We start from the raw sequence: 25,697 nt of genomic DNA on the forward strand, positions 1-25,697 counted from the left end.
ATTGTTGGCTACAACATATGCAATCAGGGTCTAATTTCTAAAATCTATAAGATACTACAAAGCCCCAACAACAAAAAGACAATTAACCCAGTTAGAAAATGGGCAAAGGATATGAGCAGGCACTTCACCAAAGAAGACATTCAGTTGGCTAACAGATACATGAGGAAATGCTCATGATCATTAGCCATTAGAGAAATGTAAATCAAAATTACAATGAGATTCTATCTCACTACAACAAGGCTACCATTAATCCAAAGAACAAAAATAATAAATGTTGGAGAGGTTGTGGAGAGACTGGAATACTTACACACTGCTGGTGGCAATGTAAAATGGTACAATCACTTTGGAAATCAATTTGGCACTTCCTTAAGAAGCTAGAAATAGCTCATAGTGACCCTATAGGACAGAGTAGAACTGCCCCCTAGAGTTTCCAAGGAGCACCTGGCAAATTTGAACTACAGATCTTTTGTTTAGCAGCTGTAGCACTTAGCCACTACACCAGCAGGGCTTCCAGATGTACCATGTGACCAGCAATTCCACTCCTTGGAATATAACCTAGAGAAATGAGAGCTGTCACATAAATAGATATACGCACACCCATGTGCATTGCAGCACTGTTCATAATAGCAAAAAGATGGAAACAACCTAGCTGCCCATCAACAGACAAATCGATACACAAATTATGGTATATACACACAATGGAATACTATACAACAATAAAGAACAATGATCAATCTGTGAAACATCTCACAATTTGGATGAATCTGGAAGGCATTATGCTGCATGAAATTAGTCAGTCACAAAAGGACAAATATTATATGAGACCACTATTACAAGAACTCAAGAAAAGGTTTAAACACAGAAGAAAACATTCTTTGGTGGTTACTAGGGTGGGGAGGGAGGGAGAGGGGAATTTGCTAACTATGTAATAGACAAGAAGGGAAGGACAATACACAATACAGGGGAAGTCATTACAACTGGACTAAACCAAAAGCTAAGAAGTTTCCTGAACCAAACATTTCAAGGTACAGGGAAGTAGGGGTGGGGGTCTAGGGACCATGGCTTCAGGGGACATCTAGGTCGATTGGCATAACAAAGTTTATTAAGAAAATGTTCTCATCCCACTTTGGTGAGTGGCATCTGGGGTCTTAAAAGCTTGAGAGGGGCCGTCTAAGATCCCTCAATTGATCCCAGCCCACCTGAGCAAAGAAAAATGAAGAACACCAAAGACACTAGGAAAATATTAGCCTGAGGGACAAAAGGTCCACATAAACTAGACACTCTATCAGCGTGAGACCAGAAGAACTATATGGTGGCCAGCTACCACCAAGCACCACCCTAACAGGGAACAGAACAGAGAGTCCCTGATGGAGCAGGAAAAAATTGTGGTACAGAACACAAATTCTAGTAAAAAGACCTGACTTAATGGTCTGACTGAGATTACAGGAACCCCAGAAGTTAACCCAGAGCTAAAACCATTCCTGAAGCTAACTCTTCAGACAAAGATTAGACTAGACTATATACAACATAAAATAATAGTTGTGAAAAGTGTGCTTCTTAGTTCAAGTAGATACACGAGACTAAATGGGCAACTCCTGCCTGCAGGAGGGATGAGAAGGCAGAAAGTGGTAGGAGCTGGTTGAATGGACAGGGGAAACCCAGGATACGAACGGGTAGTGTGCTGTCACATTATAGGGATTGTAACTAGGATCACATAATAATGTGTATATAAATTTTTGTATGAGAAATTAACTTGAGCTGTAAATTTTCACCTAAAGCACAATTGAAAAAAAAAAAACTCTTTAATTAGTTGTTCACCATAATTACTCTCTAGCTAGGGATCTTATTTTTTCTCCTTTCCTACTATTTCCAGGAATCTGAAGTCTCTACAATTCTGTGCCACAGGGACCTTTCTATCACAGCTTCTGTCTGCCTTCCTGCCCCCCCCCCACCCCCCACCTTTCATGAATAGAACAAAAGCCTGGAGAAAGAAATCACCTCTCTGTCTCTGTCTGGGTAAGATCCCACAACTATCTTTTTCCAATCCAGAACAGGTTTCCATGACAACTATGCTTCACAATGCAACTGCTAACTTAGCAGGTAGTATTCATATCAACTAGAGGGCTCTTTACCAGCCTCTGTGGTTTCTGTACTTCACCATTGCTATAGGTCTCTAACACACCAGCTGTTAAAAAGAACTTTTTCTTAAAAGGGTCTTGTCCTTTTTTTCTTCTAGACATCAGAAAGACAAAAAAATTAAAAAATTGCTTAGTATTTTCCTTACAGTAATCACTAAGCACACCAATATATCCAAAGTAAAGTATAGCTATGAAGGTGAATATGTGGCCTGGATGGAAATGTGAATAGGTGATGCAAAAAACCTGAAACACGATGACAGTTGTGTGATTTATCATCATGGTCAAGGGAATAAACTTTGTGCTGAGAGAAAATAAGGTTGGATCCCTGCTCTGTGTGACCTCGGGTAAGTTATTTATCCTCTCTGAGCCTCAACACTCACTCTGTAAATACAGAAACTAGGATAAAAAAACCCATGAGAATTGTTAGATCAAATGGGAAAGTTCAAAGACTCAAAGACTGCTTATTAGAGTCTCCGGCACATAGTAGGAGTTCAACAAATGGCAAATATGTTGTTATTCTTAAGGAAAGGAGCCCTAGTGGTGCAACGGTTAAGCACTCAGCGGCTAACCAAAAAGTCGATGGCTCGAACCCACCAGCTTCTCTGAAGGAGAAAAGACCTGTCAATCTGCTTCTATAAAGATTAAAAAACCCACTGCCGTCGAGTCGATTCCAACTCATAGTGACCCTACAGGATAGAATAGAACTGCCCCTTAGAGTTTCCAAGGAATTTTTTCTTTTTTTTTTTTAAACTCTATAAAGATTATAGTTTAGAAAACCCTATGGGGCAGTTCTCTCATAGAGTCAGAGTCAGAATCAACTCAAAGGTACACAACAACAACAACATTGTTAAGGAGAAGAAATGAATTGAGAAGAGTCTGAGCAAACAAGTAGTCACAATATTCTAATTGACTATTAATATTTTCTTAGTACAGAATAATTTTTTTTTTTTTTTTACAGAATAATAGTATAAGCAGTAGATATCTGGAAATTTTTTTAGCAACCTTTTACTCTTAGGTTACTTAGTCATGTCTGAAATTCCAGGAACGGACCAATTCATTTCCATTCCTGAGACTTGAGAGGAAACACCTGAGCAATCTTCAGGGTTCATCTGAACCTCTCTATTTATAGTTCTGCATAAACACTGCCTTAATTTTGAAACAAGCAAAAAAAAAAAGTGAAACATTAAGGTATTTGCTCAATATTGCACATTCTCAACCCAATTAGAATATTTCAGTTCTTCTTCAGAGGCAAAAAAAACTAGAGCATACATATTTCTATACTTACATTGTTGCACAGCTCAAATTTCATTTCAAACTTAAATTTTATATTGTAGCAATCAAATCAACACGCTTATTATTCAAGAAATTCCCATGTTCCAACTCCTCCTCCACCTACACTCACAGTACGTCAGAGAGCTCAGAGGGTCTGCCACAAAATATACTAATTCATACCTTTATGTCCAAAAAATAAAATTTGTCTACATAACTTTTAAATACCATTTATGTCAATATAGTAGATTATACATATGGATCAACTCTCCCCATTAAGAATTCTTAACTTTGATGGGGTTAGTAAATCTTAAAATGGTGAATAAAAATATATATTTTTCAATGTTTACATTTAGAAATATTCAAAAATATTCTTTTGTTTTTAAATGCTTCCTGAGATGGCGGGAAAGAAAGTAAAGGAAATCCTTGAGGGCCAGAGTCTTAAAATACAAATCCAGAGAGGTAATCTTGTATTCAAGCTAGAATTTCAAGCCATGAAATAATTTGCATATTCCCAGTAGCCTAGAGCAGAGACTGTCAGTTTTTTTTTTCTGTAAAGAGCCAGACAGTATATATTTTAGGCTTGCAGGCCATACAATCTCTGTCACAACCACTCAGCTCTGCCATTGTAGCATGAAAGTAGCCACCCAAAAAATGTAGCCACAGATGATACATAAACAAATGAACATGTATGGGTTTCAATAAAACTTTATTTAGAGAAATAGGCAGCAGGATGGATTTGAGCTGTGGGACATAGTTTGCCAACCCCTACATTACATCATGGCTTTTAATGTTTTTCCCTCCAAAAAAATACGTCTGGTATATGACATGTGCTTCCCCCATGTGGTAGATTGTTGAAAACCCATTAAAAAAAAAACAAAAAACCTATTCTCACTGAGTTGATTCCAACTCACAGCTACCCTATAGGAGAGAGTAGAACTGTCCCATAGGGTTTTCAAAGTTGTAAATCTTTACAGAAGCAGACTGCCACATCTATTTCATGTGGAACGGCTGGTGGGTTCAAACCGCCAACCTTTTAGTTAGTAGCTGGGCGCTTAAGCACTGTGCAACCAGGGCTCCTTTTGATTGTTGAAATACCAAACCCATTGCCATCGAGTCGATTCCGACTCATAGCGACCCTATAGGACAGAGTAGAACTGCCCCATATGGTTTCCAAGGAGCCCTGGTGGATTCGAACTGCCAATCTTTTGCTTAGCACCAGTGGCACTTAACCACTATGCCACCAGGGTTTCCGATTGTTTAAATAGTGGTCCCCAATTCCTTCACGCCTCCCTGTAACCATGCCTTTGGGGAGCCCCTCCCACAATGACTCTGGGCTAAATCACGTAACTTGCTTTGTCTAATGGAACAATACTAAATATAACACAGACTTGGAAATTGCTAGCAGAATGGGGTTGTTCTCTCTTGGTGTTCCTGGTACCTCTGCAACCACCACAATGTGAATTAGCCCAGGCCAGCCTGCTGAAGACATAAGGCCCAGTTATCCCCATGACTCCAGACAATAGCCAGCACCAACCAACAGCCAATACCAATTGCCAGGCATATAAGTGAAGCCATTCTATACCAACCAACCCCAAGGCAACTTACCAGTTGACTGTAACGACATGCGTGAGCCCAGGAGAGACCAAACGAACTGCCAAGCTGAGCCCAGCCTATATTGCTGACCCAAGAACCTTAAGTTCATAAACAGTTATTTAAAGTCACTAAGTTTTTGAAGAGTTGTCTATAGCAAAAGCTGAATGGCACATTCTATGGAAAGTTTATTATTTTCTAAAAGCATAAAGTGAGAGACCAAAAAGCATACGTACAGAAATGGGAAAAAAAAAGACTGAAGAAACACAAAAAAAATGTATTTCTATTTTCAGGACCCTGTCACCCACCAGCAGGGAAAAGCCCTCACTTGTTCCTCCTAGTAATCTGACAAAGCAAATTCCTCCTACCTGAACAGACTTCCTGATAAGTGGGATTGGAAGTATAGCCCCCTGCATAGCCAACTTGAGTGGAATATACTCCTTTCAGGATCCAGAATTTCCTTTCAGCTCCCCAAAAACACCCCATTCCTAAGGATAAAATAAAACATTGGTTAATCCTTTGTCAAAAACAAAGTGGTCAGTGCAAATTAGATTACCTGTTAGGCTAGAAAAGAAGCTGTTCCTGTCATCTGATAATCAATAATGACTAAAATCTATCTTTTAAAGGAGGGGTTTTTAACATTTAAAAATAATTTTATTTAAGGTTATTTGCATAAAATATCTCTTTGCTTTAGATGCACAAAAACGTAGAAAGCCTCAAATTTTGATGAAGTTAATAAATCTACAACACCTTTCCAAATTAACATAATACAATGGTAACTTGGTATTTCATGAATGATTTCCACACTTGATTGATTACGGACTTGTCAAAATACAATAACTTGTATTAGTGTACATTTATGTAATTATCAACTTCCTGATCACGCTTTAAAAAAATATTTTAATAAAGAGGAGTAGCACTAAATTACCGATTTTAATGGAAAAATTCCAGACTCAATACAGATTGAAGCAAAGGACAACTTCCCATACATGTTATAGTTTGGTTTTTAAATTTTTGTTGGAGTCATTATACAACTTCATGTGACAAATCACTGCTCACCAAAAAAATTATTTTTCTGAGTTCTATTACTGAATATAATGAAAAAAAGAGAATGAGACAAGGAGAAAGGGAGAGGAGGAGGAAACAACAACAAACTGACAATAAACTCACAAACACAGCATTCCATTCTATTAGCAAACATTGTGTGTTTACCACTAGTTATTGGATTACTTTGAATATTCACCTTTCAAGAATGTACATACTTACACACACAAAAATGTTGCATTTCATTTCAGGGTGTTCTTAAACCCCTAGAGATCTATCCCAGGGCTACAGATAAAGAACCTCTGATTCCTTTTTTCTTTTTAATTTTATTGTGTTTTAGGTGAAAGTTTACAGCTCAAGTTCGTTTCTCGTCCCAAAATTTATTTACATATTGTTTTGCGACATTGGCTGCAATCCCCACAATGTGACAGCACTCTTCCCCTTTCCACCCTGGGTTCTCTGTGCCCATTCATCCAGTTCCTGTCCCTTCCTGCCTTCTTATGTTGTTTCTGGGCAGGAATTGCCCATTTGGTCATGTATATTTGATTGAACTAAGAAATACGTACCTCACATGTATTATTGTTTTTTAGGCCTGTCTAATCTTTGTCTGAAAAGTAGGCTTCAAGGAACCTCTGATTTCTATGCTAAGTTTCTGAACTGCCCGGGAAAGCTGCTATTCTGTGGCCAATCTCCAGATGTAAGCAAAATTATCACCTCACTCAGGTTTTATATGGCTTTATTTATTCATGAGTAAATAAAATCTTGGGTGGAATAATAGTTGGTAAATTAATATTTGCCTCTTCTTCATACAATCACTAGGTTTGCTAGGTTCAGCAACAGAGCTGCAAGAAAAATTAGGCAGTTTACCGAATTCTTGACACATTAATATATTGCTTTAAAAATTCAAAGCAACAATAACCAAAAAGCAATTGTGCATAAAGTTATATACTATGAAAGTATTCTGTTTACTCAAATATGAGGGGAAATCTATTAATCAAATATAGATGAACAATTGAAAATATAATAGAACCAAATGATGAAATTTAATACAGTAAAAATAATTACTGCTGTGATACTGGTCAAAAGAGATAATATTTTTGATAGTATCATAATTACCTAAGACTAAATGAAAAAGAAAAAAAATACAATTATATGCATGTTTCTATTATAACTATAAAAAATATTCATACAAATAAAGACTGGGAAGAAATATGTTAATATTATAACCATGACTGTATCATAGTGATAAGAATGTATGAATTTTTTTTCAGATTTCAAATTTTTCCGTAATACAGTTGAATTACCTTAAAAATCCTCATGCGTCTCTCAATTTGTCATACCGTGATAGCTTGAGAGTGGCCATGATGCTAGAAGCTATGCCACCAGTATTTCAAATACCAGCAGGGTCACCCAGAGTGGACAGGTTTCACTGGAGCTTCCACGCTAAGGTAGACTAGTAAGAAGGAACTGCCAGTCCACTTCTATAAAAACTGGCCAATAGAGGCGGGGCCAAGATGGCTGACTAGGTAGAAGCTACCTCAGATCCCTCTTGCAACAAAGACTCAGAAGAACAAGTGAATCGATCACATACATGACAATCTATGAACCCTGACCATCAAACACAGATCTAAAGAGTTGACCTGAGTGACAGAGACTGAGAACGAACAACCACGGGGAAGCAGCGACTGTTTTCGGAGCCTGGAGCCAGCGTCCCAGTCAGAAAACCTTGGCCCTGGACTGGGCACAGGGGAGCTGAGCAGGACATCCTGGGACGGCGCAAACACGGGGCGAAGCCCTAGCCCCCTGAACTGACCTCAGGGGAAGCCCAGCCAGTGCACGCAGGCAGCGCAGCAACGCAGCTGACAGGAGGAGAAGTCACTGGGAGGCAGCGACTGGTTTTGGAGCTGGGAGTGCGGCGTCCCTGCCAGGGAACCTTGGCGCTGGGCTTTGGAATGGGAGCGGAGGAAGTAACCGCAGCTTCTGAGACAGCGCAAACACGGGATGCAATCTCTACCCAGCCAGCGCACACAGTCAACGCGCTCCTCGGGAATCTCAGATAAAACAGTCATCCCAAGCAAGATAAGTTACTTTGTCTATATTCTGGGGTGCTACTCTCTCCTATTTATCTGAACCCTCCCCTCCCCTTCCCGGGTGGCTTCATTAACATTGGAATTTCCTGAGCCAGAGAGATAACTGGGCTGCGGGTTTTTTTTTTCTTTCCTTTCTTTTTTTGGTCTTTTCCTAATCCATTCTCCTGATCTGAGAGAATCAGCTACAAAAAACCCGGGGACCAAAAATCCTTCCCTAATTGGACTAAAAACACAGAACCAGCTCCAGCCAAGCATATGTGATCCACAGTCTTGGGCTTTCATCCCCACAGGGAACAAGGAGGCTATTATAATGCAAAGACATTTCTGATAGGGATCTGACTGCAATTGTTTTAGCAGATTACTGGTAAGACAACTTTCCTAGGTCTGATATCTCTGTGTATTCAACAGAGCCCTCACTGACCCACAACAGGGAACTGAGGGCTGAAGCTCCCCCCAGACCACCTAGCCTCTTGCCTTAGGGGTCTAAGGAGGGTGACACCTACCAATCTGTAGAGGTACTTACATTGGGGGCCTAAGGTACAGCTGCAGAGCCCACCTACCAAAGTGTTTTAGGAATAGAGACACACCTACCTCACTGGCACTTGGGGGAAGCCTGTCAGCATCCTGCCCCACTGGAGTGTGAACCCCTGCTGCTACTAGAATCTGGTGCACACAACTATCACCACTACTTCTAGAGGTGGATAGGTGACAGTCTGCACCACACACTTGGTGACCCAAAATCAGATTCTACTCAAGAATAGTGAATGGCCTCAGGCTTATATATCTAGTAACAGCCCAAACCAGCTGGTAATAGGACATAAGTGAGTCAAGGGCTACAACACTCAAGACAGTGCAATCTAGTAGTCCATCTACATATATTCAAAGAACACAAAACAAGATAAGACTTGGTGAGCAAATATAGAATAAATCACTACAATATCTTAGTGATGGCTCGGAGACAGCAGTCAACATCAAACCACATAAAAAAGCTGACCATGATTGCTTCTCCAAATCCCCAAACTAAAGAATCAAAATTTTTCCTAAATGAAGATACAATCCTGGAATTGCCAGATACAGAATATAAAAAACTAATTTACAGAATGCTTCAAGACATCACGGATGACCTCAGAAATGAAATAAGCCAATCTACAGAAAAAGCCAAGGAACACACTGATAAAGCAGTTGAAGAACTCAAAAAGACCATTCAAGAACATAGTGGAAAAATTAATAAGTTGCAAGAATCCATACAGAGACAGCATTCAGAAATTCAAAAGATTAACAATAAAATTACAGAATTAGACAACGCAATAGGAAGTCAGAGGAGCAGACTCGAGCAGTTGGAATGCAGAGTGGGAAATCTGGAGGATCAGGGAATTGACATCAATATAGCTGAAAAAAAATCGGACAAAAGAATTAAAAAAAATGAAGAAACCCTAAGAATCATGTGGGACTCTACCAAGAAGAATAACTTGCGTGTGATTGGAGTCCCTCAACAGCGAGGGATATCAGAAAACACAGAATAATTGAAGATCTGTTGGCAGAAAACTTCCCTGACATCATGAAAGATGAATGGATATCTATCCAAGATGCTCATCGAACCCCATTTAAGACTGATCAAAAAAGAAAATCACCAAGACATATTATCATCACACTTGCCAAAACCAAAGATAAAGAGAAAATTTTAAAAGCAGCCAGAGATAAAAGAAAGGTCTCCTACAAAGGAGAATCAATAAGAATAAGTTCAGACTACTCAGCAGAAACCATGCAGGCAAGAAGGCAATGGGATGACATATATAGAACACTGAAGGAGAAAAACTGCCAGCCAAGGATCATATATCCAGCAAAACTCTCTCTAAAATATGAAAGCGAAATTAAAATATTTACAGACAAACACAAGCTTAGAGAATTTGCAAAAACCAAACCAAAGCTACAAGAAATACTAAAGGAAATTCTTTGGTGAGAAAACCAATAATATCAGATACCAGCACAACACACAGTCACAGAGCAGAGCATCCTGATATCAACTCAAATAGGGAAACCACAAAAACAAATTAAGATTAATTTTAAAAAGAAAAAAACACTGAAAACAGGGAATCATTGAACTCATTATGTAAAAGATCACAATAATCAAAAAGAGGGACTAAATACAGGTGGCATAAAACTGCCATATGGAGAGGGATACAAGGCGATATAGGACAATACAAGTTAGGTTTTTACTTAGAAAAATAGGGGTAAATACAAAGAGGTATAACAACTCCATAACTCAAAATAAAAACCAAGAAAAACATAACGACTCAGCAAACATAAAGTCAAATACTATGAAAATGAGGAACACACAATTTACAAAGAAAACCGTCACAGCACAAAAAAGTAAGCGGAAAAATGAAATTGTCAACAACACACATAAAAAGGCATCAAAATGACAGCACTAAACACATACTTATCTATAATTACGCTGAATGTAAATGGACTAAACGCACCAATAAAGAGACAGAGAGTCTCAGACTGGATAAAGAAACACAATCTGTCTATATGCTGCCTACAAGAGACACACCTTAGACTTAGAGACACAAACAAACTAAAACTCAAAGGATGGAAAAAAATATATCAAGCAAACAATAAGCAAAAAAGAAGAGGAGTAGCAATATTAATTTCTGACAAAATAGACTTTAGAGTTAAATCCACCACAAAGGATAAAGAAGGACACTACATAACGATTAAAGGGACAATTGACCAGGAAAATATAGCCATATTAAATATTTATGCACCCAATGACAGGGCTGCAAGATACATAAAACAAAGTTTAACAGAACTGAAAAGTGAGATAGACACCTCCACAATTATAGTAGGAGACTTCAACACACCACTTCCGGAGAAGGACAGGACATTCAGTAAGAAGCTCAACAGAGACACGGAAATCCTAATTGCTACAATCAACCAACTTGACCTTGTAGACTTATACAGAACACTCCACCCAACAGCTGCAAAGTATACTTTTTTTTCTAGCGCACATGGAACATTCTCTAGAATAGACCACATATTAGGTCATAAAACCTTTGCAGAATCCAAAACATCAAAATATTACAAAGCATCTTCTCAGACCATAAGGCCATAAAAGTGGAAATCAATAACAGAAAAATTAGGGAAAAGAAATCAAATACTTGGAAACTGAACAATACCCTCCTGAAAAAAGACTGGGTTATAGAAGACATTAAGGAGCGAACAAAGAAATTCATAGAATGCAACGAGAATGAAAACAGTTCCTATCAAAACCTCTGGGACACAGCAAAAGCAGGGCTCAGAGGTCAATTTATATCGATAAATGCACACATACAAAAAGAAGAAAGAGCCAAAATCAGAGAACTGTCCCTACAACTTGAACAAATAGAAACTGAGCAACAAAAGAATCCACCAGGCACCAGAAGAAAACAAATAATAAAAATTAGAGCTGAACTAAACGAATTAGAGAACAGAAAAACAATTGAAAGAATTAACAAAGCCAAAAGCTGGTTCTTTGAAAAAATTAACAAAATTGATAAATCATTGGCCAGACTGACTAAAGAAATACAGGAAAGGAAACAAATAACAGGAATAAGAAACGGGATGGGCCACATCACAACAGACCCAACTGAAATTAAAAGAATCATATCAGATTATTATGAAAAATTATACTCTAACAAATTGGAAAACCTAGAAGAAATGGATGAACTCCTAGAAAAAGACTACCTACCTAAACTAACACAATCAGAAGTAGAACAACTAAATAGACCCATAACAAAAAAAGAGATCAAAGCGGTAATCAAAAAACTCCCAACAAAAAAAAAAAAGCCCTGGCCCGGATGGCTTTAATGCAGAGTTCTACCCAACCTTCAGAGAAGAGTTAACACCACTACTACTAAAGGTATTTCAAAGCATAAAAGATGATGGAATACTACCTAACTCGTTCTATGAAGCCACCATATCCCTGATACCAAAACCAGGTAAAGACATCACAAAAAAAGAAAATTACAGACCTATATCCCTCGTGAACATAGATGCAAAAATCCTCCACAAAATCCTAGCTAATAGAATTCAACAACATATCAAAAAAATAATACACCACGACCAAGTGGGATTTATACCAGGTACGCAAGGCTGGTTTAATATTAGAAAAACCATTAATGTAATCCACCGTATACATAAAACAAAAGACAAAAACCACATGATCTTATCAATTGATGCAGAAAAGGCATTTGACAAAGTCCAACACCCATTTATGATAAAAACTCTCACCAAAATATGTATTGAAGGAAAATTCCTCAACACAATAAAGGGCATCTATACAAAGCCAACAGCCAACAACACTCTAAATGAAGAGAGCCTGAAAGCATTTCCCTTGAGAACGGGAACCAGACAAGGATGCCCTTTTATCACCGCTCTTATTCAACACTGTGCTAGAGGTCCTAGCCAGAGCAATTAGGCTAGACAAAGAAATAAAGGGCATCCGGATTGGCAAGGAAGAAGTAAAATCATCTCTATTTGCAGATAACATGATCTTATACACAGAAAACCCTAAGGAATCCTCCAGAAAACTACTGAAACTAATAGAAGAGTTTGGCAGAGTCTCGGGTTACAAGATAAACATACAAAAATCAGTTGGATTCCTCTACATCGAAAAAAAGAACATCGAAGAGGAAATCACCAAATCAATACCATTCACAGGAGCCCCCGAGAAGATAAAATACTTAGGAATAAATCTTACCAAAGACGTAAAAGACCTATACAAAGAAAACTACAAAGTACTACTGCAAGAAACTAAAAAGGACCTACTTAAGCAGAAAAACATACCTTGCTCATGAATAGGAAGACTTAACATAGTAAAAATGTCTATTCTACCAAAAGCCATCTATACATACTATGCACTTCCGATCCAAATTCCAATGTCATTTTTTAATGTGATGGAGAAACAAATCACCAACTTCATATGGAAGGGAAAGAAGCCCCAGATAAGTAAAGCATTACTGAAAAAGAAGAAGAAAGTGGGAGGCCTCACTCTACCTGATTTTAGAACCTATTATACAGCCGCAGTAGTCAAAACAGCCTAGCACTGGTACAACAATAGGCACATAGACCAATGGAACAGAATTGAGAACCCAGATATAAATCCATCCACATATGAGCAGCTGATATTTGACAAAGGCCCAGTGTCAGTTAATTGGGGAAAAGATAGTCTTTTTAACAAATGGTGCTGGATATCCATTTGCAAAAAAATGAAACAGGACCCATATCTCACACCATGCACAAAAACTAACTCCAAGTGGATCAAAAACCTAAACATAAAGACTAAAACAATAAAGATCATGGAAGAAAAAATAGGGACAATGTTAGGAGCCCTAATACAAGGCATAAACAGAATACAAAACATTACCAAAAATGACGAAGAGAAACCAGATAACTGGGAGCTCCTAAAAATCAAACACCTATGCTCATCTAAGAACTTCACCAAAGAGTAAAAAGACCACCTACAGACTGGGAAAGAATATTCAGCTATGACATCTCCGACCAGAGCCTGATCTTTAAAATCTATATGATTCTGTTAAAGCTCAACCACAAAAAGACAAACAACCCAATTAAAAACTGGGCAAAGGATGTGAACATGCACTTCTCTAAAGAAGATATTCAGGCAGCTAACAGATACATGAGAAAATGCTCTTGATCATTAGCCATTAGAGAAATGCAAATTAAAACTACGATGAGATTCCATCTCATTCCAGCAAGGCTGGCATTAATCCAAAAAACACAAAATAATAAATGTTGGAGAGGCTGCGGAGAGATTGGAACTCTTATACACTGCTGGTGAGAATGTAAAATGGTACAACCACTTTGGAAATCTATCTGGTCTTTCCTTAAAAAGTTAGGAATAGAACTACCATACAACCCAGAAATCCTACTCCTTGGAATATATCCTAGGGAAATAAGAGCCTTTACACAAACAGATATGTCTATACCCATGTCTATTGCAGCTCTGTTTACAATAGCAAAAAGCTGGAAGCAACCAAGGTGTCCATCAATGGATGAATGGATAAATAAATTATGGTATATTTACACAATAGAATACTACGCATCGATAAAGAACAGTGATGAATCTGTGAAACATTTCATAACATGGAGGAACCTGGAAGGCATTATGCTGAGTGAAATTAGTCAGAGGCAAAAGGACAAATATTGTATAAGACCACTATTATAAGATCTTGAGAAATAGTTTAAACTGAGAAGAACACATTTTTTTGTGGTTATGAGGGGGGGAGGGAGGGTTATTTACTGATTAGATAGTAGATAAGAACTCCTTTAGGTGAAGGGAAGGACAATACTCAATACACGGAAGGTCAGCTCAATTGGACTGGACCAAAAGCAAGGAAATTTCCTGGAAAAACTGAATGCTTCGAAGGTCAGTGGAGCAAGGGCCAGGGTTTGGGGACTATGGCTTAAGGGGACATCTAAGTCAATTGGTAAAATAAATTCTATTAAGGAAACATTCTGCAACCCACTTTGAACTGTGGCGTCTGGGGTCTTAAATGCTAACAAGCGGCCATCTAAGATGCATCCATTGGTCTCAACCCACCTGGATCAAAGGAGAATGAAGAACACCAAGGTCACAAGATAATTACGAGCCCAAGAGACAGAAAGGGCCACATGAACTAGAGACTTACATCATCCTGAGATCAGAAGAACTAGATGGTGCCCGGCCACAACTGATGACTGCCCTGACAGGGAGCACAACAGAGAACCCCTGAGGGAGCAGGAGATCAGTAGGATGCAGACCCCAAATTCTCATAAAAAGACCAGACTTAATGGTCTGGCTGAGACTAGAAGAATCCCGGCGGTCATGGTCCCCAAACCTTCTGTTGGCCCAGGACAGGAACCATGCCCGAAGACAACTCATCAGACATGGAATGGACTGGACAATGGGTTGGAGAGAGATGCTGATGAGGAGTGAGGTATTTGTATCAGGTGGACCCTTGAGACTGTGTTGGCAACTCCTGTCTGGAGGGGAGATGGGTGGGTAGAGAAGGTTAGAAACTGTCATGAAATGAGAGACTGGAAGGAGGGAGCGGGTGACTCATTGGCGGGAGAGTAAATGGGAGTATGTAGTAAGGTGTATATAAGCTTATATGTGACAGACTGACTTGATTTGTAAACTTTCACTTAAAGCACAATAAAAATTATTTAAAAAAAAAAAGAAAGAAATGGACTGGATAAAGATCAATATCCTAGGCATTAGTGAATGGAAATGGACTGATACTGGCCATTTTGAATGAAACAATCATATGGTCTACTATGCCAGGAATGACAAATTGAAGAGAAGTGGTGTTGCAATTATCGTCAAAAAGAACATTTCAAGATCTATGCTGAAGTACAGTGCTGTCCGTGATAGGATAATACCTGCACATCTACACGGAAAACAGTTAATTTAACTATTATTCAAATTTATGCACCAACCACTAATGCCAAAGACCAGGAAATTGAAGATTTTTACCAACTTCTGCAGTCTGAAATTGATCAAACATGCAATCAGGATGCATTGATAATTACTAGTGATTGGAATGCAAAAGTTAGAAACAAAGAAAAAGGACTTGTAGTTGGAAAACACGGCCTTGGTGATAAAAACAATGCCGCAGATCATGAGGATCCCGTACATAGACCAAGCGGCAGTCGTTTGAACAGAACAAGGGGATGCTGCATGGTTTAAAGTCAGGAAAAGTGTGCATCAGGGTTGTATTCTTTCACCATACTTATTCAACCTGTATGTAAACTGAACGACTGCCTCTTGGTCTATGTATAGGTTCCTCATGAGCACAACTAACTGTTCTGGAATTCCCATTCTTTGCAATCTTATCCATAATTTGTTATGATCCACACAATAGAATTCCTTTGCAGAGTGAAATAAAACACAGGTAAACATCTTTCTGGTATTTTCCATTTTCAGCCAACATCCATCTGACATCACAAATGCTATCCCTCATTCCACATCCTCTTCTGAATCTGGCTTGAACTTCTGGCAGTTCCCTGTCAATGCATTAATTCCTTTGGAGTGCCAAATAGGGATCTTCTAATACTATAAATTCTTTGTTGTGTGTCTTTATTTTAGGTGTACTTTTTTCTTATAAGCTGCATATTATAGAATTTTGTTTTTAGCCCATTTAATAAGTCTACCTTCTATTAGATTTTAATATATTTACTCTGATTACTTGTATATTTGAACTTATTTCCACAATCTTATTTTGTGTTTTCTGCTTAACTTTTTTTTTTTTTTCCCATTGATTTTCCCCCTCATATGCTCTCTCCATCCCCTGTTGATTTGGAAGATGAAAAAATGTTTTGCCTTTTTTTTTCTTTTAGGGCTGGCTCTTAGAATTTTTCCATATGTACTTCACTGCAATGTTTTCCTAACCAGTTCTAAAGTTACTCAGTATTTGCATCATCCTCCCAAAATCAAGGCCCCTTACACTAAACAATCCCCATCTTATCTAGCGTAGCCTAGAGTTGTTTTTTTTTTCCTCAACACAAAAAAATAGTTATTTTTTGACAGTTGATTTAATTATCAACATTTTAAAATCATCTTTGAGCCCACCATTATTTATTATACTTCATGATTCCCCTTTAGATTAATTTTTCTTCTTGCTGAGGTATAACTTTTAAAAGGTTTTTTTAATGCAGGTGTGTGTGTTGTGAAATGTCTTCAGTCTTTATATGTCTGAGAAAGTTTATCTTTTTGTTCTTCTACTGAATGAAAGTTTAGATGGGTATAAATTTCAAGATTTCACCAGTACTTTGATGATGTTACTCCACTATCTTCTGGCATTGATTGGAGCTGATAAGTCTGCTGTCATTCTGTCATTCCTTTGTAGGTAATCTGTCTTTTCTTTCTGTACTTTTTCAGATTTTTTCATTATTCTTAACATTTTGGAGTTTAATTACAATTTGTCAGGGTGTTCATGTATTTTTATTTATCTTGTTTAGTGCTTAAAATGTACTTTTAATATGATTATTTATGGCTTTGGGAGAAAGCTGTGACAATCTGCTTCCATAAAGATTTACAGCCTTGGAAACCTTATGGGGCAGTTCTACTCTGTCCTACAGGTTGCTCTGTCCTATGGCAGTCAAAATCAGTTCAACAGCAGTGGGTTTGGTTTGTGGGTTAATGGATTTCTTTAGTTCAAGAAAATTCTCAGCCTTTACCTCCTTAAATATTGCTCCTCCACCATTCTTGCCAGGATTTCCTCAGGAACTCCTTTTTACATCAATTGGAGCATCTCAATTTATCCTTCATATCTCTTAACTGTTGAAAGATGCTAGATAGATAGAGAGATAGAGAGATAGAGAGAGAGAGAGAGAGATAGAGAGATAGAGAGAGAGAGAGAGAGAGATAGAGAGAGAGATAGAGAGAGAGATAGAGAGAGAGATAGAGAGATAGAGAGAGAGATAGAGAGAGAGATAGAGAGAGAGAGAGAGAGAGAGATAGAGAGATGATAGATAGATAGATGATTTTTCTATTTTCCCTATTCTGTCTGCATCAGAACTATTCACTAAATTCCTCATCCACTGAGTTTGATCTAAAAATTCCATCTATGGAATTACTTCAATAGCTTTTTTTTTAATACAAGTTTTATAATTATTACTTTTGCTTTATTTTGCCTGATTTTGTCATACTTTTTATAATTGCATCATTTATCTCTTTGAATATAAACATGCATATTTAGAATTTTTTTCAGTTTGCTGCAAAAAATTAATTTCATGAGTAAACTTATATTTAACTTATTGATGTTATGGGTTTCTTTATTGACATTAGATTATTTCATATACTTTGGCATTTGGGTTTGCTGATGCAGTTGTAGCATTTGAACACCCAAGGGTATACCAACTTGGGCAGAAGGAAGATGTAGGATGCACTTTCAAGTTGCACCTGCATGACGGCAGTCACTGCTCACAGGGTTAGTTCCTGCAGCAGCAGCTAGAACAAGGGACAGGTGAACCCTGAAGGATCTGAAGTTAAGCATAAGATGTATCTTTTTTTTTTTTTTTTAACTTTTATTGAGCTTCAAGTGAACGTTTACAAATCAAGTCAGACTGTCACGTATACCTTACTCCATACTCCCATTTGCTGTTCCCCTAATGAGTCAGCCCTTCCAGTCTCTCCTTTCGTGACAATTTTGCCAGCTTCCAACTCTTTCTATCCTCCCATCCCCCCTCCAGACAGGAGATGCCAACACAGTCTCAAGTGTCCACCTAATACAAATAGCTCCCTCTTCATCAGCATCTCTCTCCTACCCACTGTCCAGTCCCTTCCATGTCTGATGAGTTGTCTTCGGGAATGGTTCCTGTCCTGGGCCGACAGAAGGTTTGGGGACCATGACTGCCGGGGTTCCTCTAGTCTCAGTCAGACCATTAAGTATGGTCTTTTTGTGAGAATTTGGGGTCTGCATCCCACTGATCTCCTGCTCCCTCAGGGGTTCTCTGTTGTGCTCCCTGTCAGGGCAGTCATCGATTGTGGCCGGGCACTAACTAGTTCTTCTGGTCTCAGGATGATGTAAGTCTCTGGTTCATGTGGCCCTTTCTGTCTCTTGGGAAAGATGTATCTTTTATAGAATATATGTGAATTGTTCTTTAGAGACTACTTTATCCCAGGGTAACGCTTATGTCAGTAGTGTGCAGGCCAGCCTTTGGAAGTAATAGTTTTAATGGATTTACCTGTTATTCCTTCCCCCAAGAACTTCTGAAAGTTGTCTACATTCTGTAAAAATAAAGTTCTGAGATGAAAAAAGATTCAAATTTACATTATAAATTTAGCACCTAAAAGATTTATAGAACATATCAAAATTACAACTGTGTCACTGCATCAGATTTACAATGTTGGCACTATCATTAAAAATCACTGCTTCATAAGAACTTTCCAAAAATTCTGCTAGATTTTTAAAAAATTTATAATTACCTCTAGATTCCTGCATTTCTATTCAAACTTTTTACCGTCATTTCTAATGAATTTCTGTGGCTATGGGATTTTATGGTACTCAGCTGAAGTCTACCGAAAGAACTTAAAAGTTAACTTAAACTTAAAAGTAGTTTCAAAATTTTCCAAAATACATTCACAATGCAATTTTGACCTGACTAGTAAAGATCTGTTATTGTTAAAATGCTATCTTTATAAAAATAATTGACAGGCTGAGCACTACAACTTTAACACTCTTGAAAAGCAGTCTTCCACACTCTGCCTGAGTGTCCTTAAGGTTTTGCTGCACGAATTGGCTAGGAGAAGTTCTGCTAAGTAGTATACCCCATTCTCTGCTTACTAGAACACTCCATTCTCTGTTAACTAGCACACTCTATTCTCTGCTAACTAGCACACTCCATTCTCTGCTAACTAGCATACTCCATTCTCCGCTAACTAGCACATCCCATTCTCCCATTTTGCCTGTTAGGGGTGTCACTGAATAACAAACACTCAGGTAACAGATGGGGTAGAAAGAACGGTCTGTCCTATTAGAATGGAAACCAACAGAGAGGCTTGGCTTTTATTAGAGCATGTGCAATCACCCCAAGTTCCTTTAAAATTGTATCTAAATGTTGCCTCTCTTATTGCTCTTCTACTCACTTTTAGACTTTACAAGGAACATAGCCCTGTTCACAATAATTTCCAGTGTTTCCTCCACTACTAGTATCCTGGAAAGTTAGACTGGAGAACAAGAGTGACACAGCTGTCCCATTTTTGAGATTGTGTACTTTTCCCCCAGTTCCCTGATAGTTTTCTGACAGTTTGAGGCAAGAAAAGCCCTTTGCCTGTTTTAACTTGCTATATACACTTTACACTTTTTTACACTTTTAAAAAGCCCTTTTCTATATAGTTCAAATCACATACTATCTGTTTCAAAATGGCTCTGTTTCAAAATCTATAGGCTAACCCCTGACCATTCTCCATGCAAGCTTTAGAAAGGCATACATTCCCAACTCCCTACTAGGCATCTCTACCTGGAAGGCTCCTTGACAGTTTAAATACAATATATGTAATTGGCCAACCAAGCCAGCTCTTTCTTTTCTATTTGTTTTAATGGCATCACCATTCCTCTAGGTGCCTAAGTAGCAAACTTTGTTTCTTCTGTCTGACTTGTCTCACTCATCTAGTTTCCTAGTCTACAGTCCCTTATATTCTCTCCTTTCCCATCACCACCAGTCTAGTTCAGTTATTTATCAGGTAGGTGATTACAACAGCCTCCTAAACAGTCTTCCCACCTCAGCCTCCTTCCTCAGCTCCAACTCATCTTTTACACTGCTTTCAGGTTGATCTTCATATACTTTCAAACGTGTTTCTTTATTCAAACCATGAATAGTTAATATACAAGAATCTTAAATGTAATGGTACCTTTTGATCCTATTATTCTACTTCCAAGAAACATTTTTTAATTGACAAATAGGGAGATTCAGAAATGTCTGTAACACCATTATTTATAACAAAAAATTTTTAAACAACCTAAATGTTCAACATTAGGAAAAGTATTTAATAAATGATGGTCCACTGATAATTTGGAGTTAGACTATTAAACAGCCATGTTTTCTAAGATTATTTAATTGTATGGAAGAAATGTTCAAACTATAACATTAAGGAAAAAAAGTAGGATATTGAACTTTATGAAGAATTTGTTCATTTCTGGGTTATTGTATAAAATGAAAAAAATTAAACCCATTGCCCTCAAGTTGATTCCAACTCATAGTGACCCTATAGGACAGAGTAGAATTGTCCTATAGGATTTCCAGGGAGAGGCTGGTGGATTCAAACTGCCAACCTTTTGGTTAGCAGCCATGCTTTTAACCACTCCACCACCAGAACTCCAATGCATATACATTGAAAAACCAACTCAAGGGAAATAAACCAAAATGTTAATAGTGGTGATTATTTCTAATTATAGGATTATAGGTGATTTTTTAATTTTTTTCTTTATATCCTTCAGTAGTTTCCAAATTTCTATCAGAAATATGTTTTCCAACTGTCATAATCAAAATGAGGTTTTTTGTTTGTTTGCTTTTAATGTTTATATAAATTGAGTGACAAAATCTGGAAGGAAATATAATAAAATATTGAAATGATAGATGTCTCTGGGTGTTATCTTTTGTGTTTTTATATACTTAACAAATTTTCTCTATTAAGCATGTGTCCCTTTTATAACCAACAAAGCTAAGACAGCTCTTAAAGTTCTAATACGCATACTCTACTGTGTAGCCAAACTGGAACACTTTGGTCAGGCCATACATCTTCACCTCCATCTTCACTTGTGGAAATCCTGCCCATCCACCCAGAATAATTTCAGATATCATCTTCTTCCTTAAGGTTTTCCAGAATCCCATCAAGATACAAAGTTTTACTTCTGGGAACTCCAAAGCATGTCCACCCCTTCTTAACTCAGGCATTTATAGTCTACTCTGCAGTATGATTCATAGCTCATAGTGACTCATAGCGACCCTATAGAACAGAGTAGAACTGCCCCATAGGGTTTTCAAGGAGCACTTGTTGGGTTTGAACTGCTGATCTTTTGGTTTGTAGCTGAACTCTTAACCACTACTCCACCAGGGTTTCACTATGAGTCAAAATCGACCTGACGGCTACAGGTTTTTTGGTTTTATCGTGTGATTATTGGCTGACTTCTTATAACTTCCTCTCTAGACTGTGAACTCTGAACACGGGACCTGCCTTCCTGGTGATTGTTTCCCTCTATCATCTAGTACATTGCATATATAAGGCTCCTGAAGTAGAGGAGAAAAAGGAGCCCTGGTGGTACAGTAGTTAAGCGCTTGGCTGCTCACTGAAAGATCGGCAGTTTGAACCCACCAGCTACTCCACAGGATAAGGATGTGGCAGTCTATTTCCATAAACATTACAGCCTTGGAAACCCTATGGGGCAGCTCTACTCTGTCCTATAGGGTTGCCATGAGTTGGAATCGGGGTTTTTTGTTCGTTTTTTCTTTTTTTGGGGGGGGGGAGATCTGTTCAATTGAACTGGAATTCTTCGAAATTGGAATCAACCATCTTTTATAATTGTAATGGGGCTCATAATAGAGGGATTTCTAGAAATTATAGTCCCAGGTTATGGAGAGTTTAAGATCTTTCTTTGAGGCTCCTAAAGTAGAAATTAAATTATTATATGGTGAAAAAAATACAATGCTGAACACAAAAAGGAAAAAAAAGTTCTCATTTCACCTCTCCCTTTCCTCTTCCAGATTCCTGGATTTTTGTAGACATGGATTCAGATGTACTGAATATGTTCTATTTCAACCAGACCTATATGATGAAACATGACCTGGGTGGCCTCAGGTAAGTTCCCTATAGTCTTTAAACCTTAGTTTCTTCATCTATAAACTAGGAATAAAGATAATATTATTCACAGTCATTGAAAGGATTAAACAGGTAACATTTAAAAAGCGTCAAGTATATCGTAGCAAATAACCAGTTGCATCTAGTCAGCTCCAGTCATGACAACCCCACGTATGTCAGGGTAGAATTGCACCCCACAGGGTTTTCAATGCCTGATTTTTTTGGAGCAAATTTCCAAGCCTTTCTTCTGAAGCACTTCTGAGTGGACTCGAACCTCCAATCTCTAACCTTTTGGTTAGCAGCTAAGTGTGTTAACCATTTGCACCACCCAGGGACTCCAAGCATATACCAAAACCAAACCCAGTGCCATCGAGTCAATTCCGACTCATAGCGACACTATAGGACAGAGTAGAACTGCCCCATAGAGTTTCCAAGGAGTGCCTGGTGGATTCAAACTGCTGACCCTTTGGTTAGCAGCCATAGCATTTAACCACTACGCCACCAGGGTTTCCCCCAAGCATATAAAAAAAAAAAGTAGATAATAAATGTTAGTTTCCATTCTCTTCTCTTATTTTCTCTGCTTACTCCACGTCCTCCTTCCTGACATACACATATGCACACTGAAAACTCCATTCCTCAATTCACACAGGTCAGGGCTGCTTCTCCTATCACCCTTGGTCTCTGAGAAACCACAATATCTCCGCAATAGAGCCTCAGACCCATTCCTCAGTTCTTAAATGATACAGACTACATTGTGGCCTCTTCTCTGAATTCTGCTCATGGAAATTTCTGTGAGCCACTTTCTCCATTTCCTGAGCACCTAACTCTCTGGTCACCACCCAACTGAGATGTTCTTTCTTAACAGCTACCTCTGAACCCATAACTTTTAAAAACATTTAACATTTCTTCATATCTCTGCCTTCTAACTGCCTCCTACCCAATGTCACCAGCCAGATCTTTGTCACTGCAAAACAGCAAAGAACACTAGCCTCGACCAGGGGAACTCTAAGCTGTACTTCCCTGGATAACTCAGTGGGATGTTTAAAGCTTTAATTTCTCACCTGAAAAACAAGTGAATTATTTCTAACACCCAGCTTGATGATTAAATGATCTAATGACACTGTAAAAAATAAATAAATAAATAAACCATTTGCCATCAACTCTAACTCATGGTAACCCTCTGTGTCAGAGTAAAGCTCCACTCCATAGAGTTTTCAATGGCTGTAGTCTTTTAGGAAGTAGATCACCAGGTCTTTCTTCCAAGGCATCTCTGAATCAGTTTGAACTGCCAACCTTTTAGTTAGTAGGTGAGGTCTTAACCATTTGCATCACTTAGGGACTCTATGGTGCCTCTGTGGAGTAAATGATAATAAGAATTGAAATCTATTTTCCTCTTTTCTTCAACCTTAACTGTGACTTTATGTTTGTGATCAGTCAGCAAATAAAAATTTGTGTATAAACAGTACATAACCAGGCATCTTTTTCTTATAGACAGGGAGGAAAAAAAAGAAAAGTAGTTCCTATTATTTATCAAATGTCTACTGTGAGCCACTCATTGTACTAGTTAGTATCTTTGTACACATGTAATCCTACAAGGAAGACATTATTAGCTCCACTTTAAGGATGAGAAAACAGAGATTCAGAGAGTTTAGGCCACTTGCCCAAAGACATAGAACCAAGGCAGAACCAGGATTCTGATCCAGGCATGCCTGAAATTCAAAACCTATGTCCTTTCCACTATGTCATGCTGCCTCCCCGGAAAACAATTTCAAAATCTGAGTCTTTGTGAAAATCTGCAAACCTGTAAGCAAGGGGAATAGCCTCCCTACTATAGAGACAAAGTTCAAAGGATGATTGTGTTCTATCACATTAGTCATAATAGAGAACTCAGTAGCACTTGATAAATAAAATGCCATTCATGTGGATCTGGTGAAGACAGCACAATTTTATAGAGCACTCTGTTGGAATTCCATTTTCTGTAATGGGATCTTACGGGGTATAAATAAAGTATACATATAATCAATAGCAAGTGTAGCACATGTCTGATGTTCTCCTTTTTGTGGCTCTGTCCTCTTTAAAGGCACAGATATGGCATTTAGATAAGACGTTGTTCAGGGCAACAAATTGAAACCCAAATTTCAGCCACAATCTGACAGACGTGGGCCCTTTATCAAAAGAGGGAACTCAGAGGTGGAGCTAACATGGCACTATCAACAGAAGCACCACACCGTCCCTCTACAGCAAAGACCCAAAAAACTAAGTAAAACAGATACAAACATCAATCATGGAACCGTAAGCATCAAAAGAAGGGATAAAGAACTCAACCAAGCACATAATGGAATAGAAAACAGAGAATAAGGAGAGCTACAAAGTGGAGGTATCCTACCAGCTAACACAGCACGGACTCACCATCTTGGACCATAGCCACCAAGAACAGCAGACAGGGAGTTAGGGAAGGCAACTTCATGAAGCTCCCAAGGGGAGACAGAGTACCCACTCCACACATCACATACTCTCCCTTTCCTCCGGCTTATCTGCACTGCATGCCGAATGCCACACCACCAAGTGGTGCAGGTGCAGACTACCATACCCCACCCTGCACTGAACCCCAGCCCCACCCTGTTGGCCCCAGTATGTGCTACAAATGACCTATCCCCACCTCTCCCCCTCCATTGGACCTGCACTGCTGCAATATAGCTGAGCGACCAGCCCTGCCCACCTGGAAAAGGTGGTGAGAAGTACCATGCTCACAGATGAGAAAGCAACACAAGCACATTCAGTCCGCCTGCCCAGACATAGCCAAATAAAACAGAAAAGCTGGACAAAACAAAGAAATTTACAATCAATAAACCAAGAAAATAATTCCTGAATGTCCTGAAAACAAAAGACAATATCAAAACATATTAAGAAAAAAAAAGGACAGATGGCTCCAGAAATTGTCCAAAATAAAACACCAGATGATACTGTGGTAGAAGAAAAGGCACTGGGACTACCTGAAAGGGAAGTCAAAACTCTAATAATTAGGGACCTCTAGGAGATGAAGGAAAATGAACACAAAAATAAGGAAAAAAAAAAAGACAAAATCATGGAAAATACACAAAAAATCATGGAAAAGACAAACAAAACAATGAAAGTAGTCAGGAAAATAATACAGGAACAAAATGTTAAAATAAACAAAAAACTAGAAATCATAAAAACAGCAACTATAAATCCAAAAGATAAACA

At 38.3% G+C, this 25,697-nt stretch overlaps 1 protein-coding gene across 13 annotated transcripts in view; it reads right to left on the reverse strand.

Annotated features, from left to right (window-relative positions):
- Window positions 1–25,697, reverse strand: part of MSRA (methionine sulfoxide reductase A) — an 816,105-nt gene that overhangs the window by 445,191 nt on the left and 345,217 nt on the right. For 5 of the 13 annotated variants that reach the window (XM_049866288.1, XM_049866290.1, XM_049866289.1 and 2 more), the window contains 2 exons: window positions 18,863–18,905; window positions 5,369–5,488 (listed from right to left, as the gene is read on the reverse strand). The exons of 2 other annotated variants lie outside the window; for them this stretch is intronic. In XM_049866288.1, coding sequence (XP_049722245.1) covers window positions 5,369–5,488; window positions 18,863–18,905 — 163 coding nt within the window. Of the gene's footprint in view, window positions 1–5,368; window positions 5,489–18,862; window positions 18,906–23,533; window positions 24,310–25,697 lie in introns of those variants that run through there. 6 more of the 13 variants (XM_049866282.1, XM_049866287.1, XM_049866283.1 and 3 more) reach the window with 2 other exon arrangements.

The sequence above is a fragment of the Elephas maximus genome, chromosome 22 (genome assembly GCF_024166365.1).
Source record: "Elephas maximus indicus isolate mEleMax1 chromosome 22, mEleMax1 primary haplotype, whole genome shotgun sequence".
NCBI lineage: Eukaryota > Metazoa > Chordata > Mammalia > Proboscidea > Elephantidae > Elephas > Elephas maximus.